Consider the following 5,249-nt stretch of genomic DNA (forward strand, 5'->3'; position numbering starts at 1 on the left):
TATTTTGTAGTTTGTATATAGTTTATATAAATTTGTTAACAGTTTATATTAATAGTAAAATGTAATCAGTTAAAGGACCACTTGAGAAGATACTTAAAATGTTGAACACAAAAGCAGAAAAGTAACAAGAAAATAGAAATTGGGTTAATTTGTGTTCTATTAACTACAGCATTTATTAACAATATTATATAAAGTAATTATTTTTGGGTGGTAAAGATGAAAATGTGATTGGAAATCAAATATACAAATGTACATCAATATATTTTCTGAAAAAGTATTGTCACATTACATCGGTTTACATTGTTTGAAGGAGTAAAATATAAATTCTAATCAATTAACATAATACAAATATATTTATTTTTAAAACAAACATAACAGCTAATATATATTCAGCAAATTCATATTGATCATAATATCATTAAACAAACTTAATTTAAATTATCCCAATTCAAGCGCATTTCCGTGTTCAATACGACGCAGTAATATTTCTGATACTTCATTCCGTTTTAATATAACTGGTTTAAAATTAGGTTCAAAATTTAGAACTCTGCAAGCTTCTAATAACCTAAAAATTATTATAACTACATTAATAAATACTTATTTTTTGATAGCAAATTAAACGTTATTATTTTTTACCGTTCAATATAAATACTAGGTTTAGCTGTATATTTTGAGAAAATGGGTAGAAGTTTATATCGTACATCACATAGAAAATGTTGGGCACCACCTCTGTTGAACATATTAGCTAACAAAACTTCATTGAAAAGAAACTATAGGAATAAAATGGATTCATTAACTTCATTTAAATAACTTACTAATATTACACTAACCGTTGACATCTTAGTAGCTAATATTGGCCAACATTTATTAAACAAAGAAGTAGGTAAACTTTTATTTAATGTATTCAAATTTTCGGTAAATGTTTCATACATCACCCAACCACTGTCTGTAATACTGTACTTATTTTCATCAATTAAGGAATCCATTATATGCCATCTAAAAATATATTTTATAAGTTAAATTTAATTGATTATAAAATGTATTAGTCATTCCTGCCTATGATCATTATCCATTATGTTATCAAGTATTTTGTATTAACATAGTGTATAACAGTACAATATATTAATTATATTTATAACTATGAACAGGTAATACTAATACAAGTTTAAAATGTAAATAATATTACAAATTATTATCATTGATTCACATTTAAAAAAAAAATTTTCTCTTAGAATATTTAAAACTTATATTTACCTATCACGTTTATATTGTTTTGAAATGTATTTAACTTTAGTCATAATATTTTCTGTTAAACAGTTGAGTAAATTATCTATTCCCAAATTGTATAATCTTATTGAATCGTCAAATACTGTGTCAGCAGTTTCTAATACTTCTGTAAATTCACTTTCACTCCTACTTCTCACTTCGTTTTCTAATTCACATTTATAGTTCAATAAAGATAAAAAGTGCTAAAACAAATTATATAAAAACATTGTAATTTTTAATTGTTAATTCATAAAATAGCCAAAAATTATAAAAATATGTATAAAATAAGTTGCTTGATTTCATAAATTCAAAAACAAAACTTAAATTAATATTCTAATTTTGTTCAAGGCATGTTTTTTACACTTAATAATTATTATTTATTTTATGTTCACAAACCATATTTGTTCCCCAATTGTAAAGAGTGTATGATATATAATGCAATGTACACAACATTTCTGACAAATGTTCATTGGATTCAATGTCACCATCAATTATATTTTGTCTAAATTCTTCCAATAGGTCAGTTTGCAGTTTTAAAAACTGAAGTCTTAAAACAAAATTATTTATTTGTTAGAATAAAAAAACTAGGTTATTGAATAAGTATAATCTATACTGTAGGTAAGGGGTCTCCAAACTATGGATCACGAACAAGTTATTACCAACAAGACAATAAATAATCTAAAAATATGTATTCTAATATAACAAGTTGTTGGTGCGTATTCTTATTGACTTATCTCAGATAATATTAGTTCTGTTAAAATGTTCAATTTTCAAGTTGCTAATTGAAGATATCATGATGAGAAGAGAAAAGAATATCAGTTTTAGATTGAGTTGGAATATTATAGGCAATTTATTCAGGTAACAAAATAGTATGTTTAATTTGCATAGAAAGTATTGGTATATAAGAGTGCAATATTTTAAGTTACTAAGAAACCAAACATATGATAACTATTTCAAAATTCACTTGGTAATTAAGGAATAATTTTATTTTATTTTAATTTTTATTGTAATTAACTACTTAAAAATAATTTTTCATTTACCACAAACTATTTTTTTGAAATACAAAATAATATAATTAAAGCTTCTAAAAAGGTTAGTTTTTGTGTTTCATGCATATTGAAAAAAGAAGGAAAAGAGTTTACTTCAGACAGTTTAGTACAAGAAAGTATAACTAGAGCAATTGAAGAAATTTGTCCAACAGAATTAATATTTTTAAAAAGTATTGGTCTAGGTAACACCGTTATTTGTATAATTGAAGATATTGGTAATAATTTGAATTTTTAGATTAATAATAACTAATAAATCTCTATATTTTCATAATACTTCATAATTCTAATTCATAAAAAATAAGCAATTTATTATTTATTAATAAAATTAATACTATCTATGTAAATACCTGCTATAAATACGCATTTTTTTTTAAATTCTTTATTTGTTATATTTCCATAAAACTAAAAATTATATCTTTATGTACTTTTGTTCCGCTGGGTTGCATAAACAATTTAATAAATTTAATGATTCACTAAAAAATTAATGGGCCAATCGTGGGCCACTAAATCTTGTTTAAGGGACCATTAGTTCACTATTGATTCATTGAAATGTTTTGTGCAACCCGGCATAAGAGCTTTTAATTTTTTTATGACTCTCAAATGAATAAGTTTGGAGACCCTTGCTATAGGGTGTAGGACATATATAACATATTATAATATGTAGTTTCGAATTGAAACTTAAATGTTATTTAATTGTGAACAGCCCAAAATTATAAATATTCTTACTTATGTCTTGGTTGACGAAGTATACTATATCGATCACTCATGGTGTTTAACAAAGTTAGAAAACTATCCGCACACACTGTCATACAATATTGACTATCATAAACTAAGATCTTCCATTGTTCTTTGTTCTGTATAATCTCGTCCATTTTGATATGAGCATCTTAAAAAATACCAAAATAAATTATATGTAAATATTTTATAATTAATACTTAATATATATTCTTACATTTTCGTTCCATATTAATCCATTTGAAAAATATTTGTGCTTGAGTTAAGACTTCTGTAACACTTGGATAATCATTTGGATAATTATATACTTTTCTTAGTTCATGTTCAAATGCTAATGTTTCATCCACAATATGTGAAAATACTACATCTTCCAGTTGAAAATGTGACAAATCTGAATCTAGTTTAATTACAACAAACTGTAATAGCCCTATAATAAAGTCATGCTGTAAAAATAAATAAAAAAATTATTACTTTAAAGGAATGATGAAATTCAAAATGATCTATGATTATTTTTCTGATGTTGCAATAAACTTATTATTATTATTATTATTAATAATATTATCTACTTGAGAATCAATTGCTCTTTTTCCATTTTCTGTATAGACTGGACCCAACCATTCCACAACAAATGTTCTATAATCTCTAATCCAGCTTAATACTCTAGATAGAAACCATTCAGGCTTATCAGGTTTATTGGTCTGTTTTTTGCCAGTAAAATGGTAAAAAAATCTTTTTCGAAAAGGTACTAATAACATAATGATTGGTGAGGGTACATGAGAATAATGTTCCAATAATTGTGCCGTCTGTAATTGCTCGCTGATTTCACTATAATCGTTTTTACTAATAATTAGAGCTAAGGATATTCAAATATTATACTAACTGATTACATACATTTATGTTGTTAATACAAAACTACAAAAGGATACGGAAGTTGAACTTTTATCAACATGTTGGCTAAACGTTGAAACTGTTGTTTGAAGTTATTTAATTTTGCATTATCCGTAATTTCGCTCATTGTAAATGGCCAGTTCATTTGTTTTAAAGTAATTTCAAAATCTCTAAAAAAACAAAAATAAATGTAATAATAAAAATTGTTTTTATAGAAAACTTTTAATTATTTCCTATTATAGCTAAATAATTATTACTCTGAATAAAATGTTTCAAGTATGGAATGCCAATAGTTTATTACTCTGGTGATATAGGAAACCAAATGCTTAGACGGAGAAGAGCTCATGGCAAGACTAAGTTCACACAAAATTGTGTATGACTTAACAGCTTCAGTTTCACGCTTACTCATCAAATCTGTTCTCATTTTATTACTGAAAAACATTATACATTAGCTACTCCACATTGTTAACCAAGTCAAATAAATAAAGCATACCTTCTGGAAGTAATACACTGAAGGCACGTAAAGTACGTCATACGATTACATTTGTATTTTAAATCTTCAATCAACTTCTGAAATACGGTCCTAATGCTCTCAGTCTCCTTCTTGAATCTGGCATACTTTGATTTGAGCTGTTCAACTTCTTTTCTCAATGAAACAATTGCCAGTCGCTCCTCTTGAACCTTATTTAAGGTCTTGACCATGTTTGAGTTTGGCCCAACCACTTGGGAGTTGATCTAAACAAACAATATTTATAGATAATTAAATTGTAACAAATTTCCGTAAATAACTGAATCCAGCTTACTTTATCGGCAATATCATGTTTTTTTTTTAAGAGCACTTGTTTGTACGCCCCGCACCGATTTATTAGATCGTCAAAACTGTCGCCCAATTCTTCGTTGATTGCTACCAGGTCCGGTGGATTGTTGGCCATATTGTACTATGTACACTACAGCTGACAACGATAAATTTGTGGTTACAGAATCAAGTAGAAGGGAAACTTAAAGCCACTTTTTTCATAATACATCAACGTCAACTCCAAAGGATTTGAAGTCTATACACACGTAGTAATTTGCAAGACAGTTCAAATGTTTTGAATATAAAATCACTGATAAGTGATAACGTTATCATACTTACTACACGTTCACTGTACTGCATTATTTACTTGCTGGTCGCTTTGTCCTACAAATTATTCTCACGAAATTAATTTTGTTCCACGGGCCTGTAAACTTAGGGCATAATATTGTTCTATGCTTAGGGCAAGGTGTATCAATACACCTTGGCTTAGGGCCGCGGCCAGTATAATGATGATA

At 26.7% G+C, this 5,249-nt stretch overlaps 1 protein-coding gene across 1 annotated transcript; it reads right to left on the reverse strand.

Annotated features, from left to right (window-relative positions):
- Positions 1–242: 242 nt before the first annotated feature.
- On the reverse strand, positions 243–5,039 carry LOC100160893 (RAD50-interacting protein 1). The gene is made up of 12 exons (XM_008190514.3): positions 4,742–5,039; positions 4,432–4,673; positions 4,196–4,369; positions 3,977–4,108; positions 3,617–3,890; positions 3,268–3,493; positions 3,042–3,201; positions 1,663–1,813; positions 1,255–1,469; positions 831–996; positions 637–770; positions 243–565 (listed from the first exon to the last, which is right to left on the reverse strand). The coding sequence occupies exons 1-12, from the start codon at positions 4,868–4,870 to the stop codon at positions 439–441; spliced, it is 2,130 nt and encodes a 709-aa protein (XP_008188736.1). The 5' UTR covers positions 4,871–5,039; the 3' UTR covers positions 243–438.
- Positions 5,040–5,249: the final 210 nt, after the last annotated feature.

Source organism: Acyrthosiphon pisum, chromosome X (assembly GCF_005508785.2).
Source record: "Acyrthosiphon pisum isolate AL4f chromosome X, pea_aphid_22Mar2018_4r6ur, whole genome shotgun sequence".
Taxonomy (NCBI): Eukaryota; Metazoa; Arthropoda; class Insecta; order Hemiptera; family Aphididae; genus Acyrthosiphon; species Acyrthosiphon pisum.

What these genes read in the sequence shown, in the direction of transcription:
- LOC100160893 (XM_008190514.3), bottom strand. Translation starts at nt 4,870, where the DNA reads ATGGCCAACAATCCACCGGACCTGGTAGCAATCAACGAAGAATTGGGC. An exon ending in TTGATAAAAGTTCAACTTCC is followed by an intron (nt 3,891 to 3,976) that starts GTATCCTTTTGT and finishes TCTAATTATTAG; the next exon opens with TAAAAACGATTATAGTGAAA. An exon ending in TAGCTACTAAGATGTCAACG is followed by an intron (nt 771 to 830) that starts GTTAGTGTAATA and finishes TTATTCCTATAG; the next exon opens with TTTCTTTTCAATGAAGTTTT.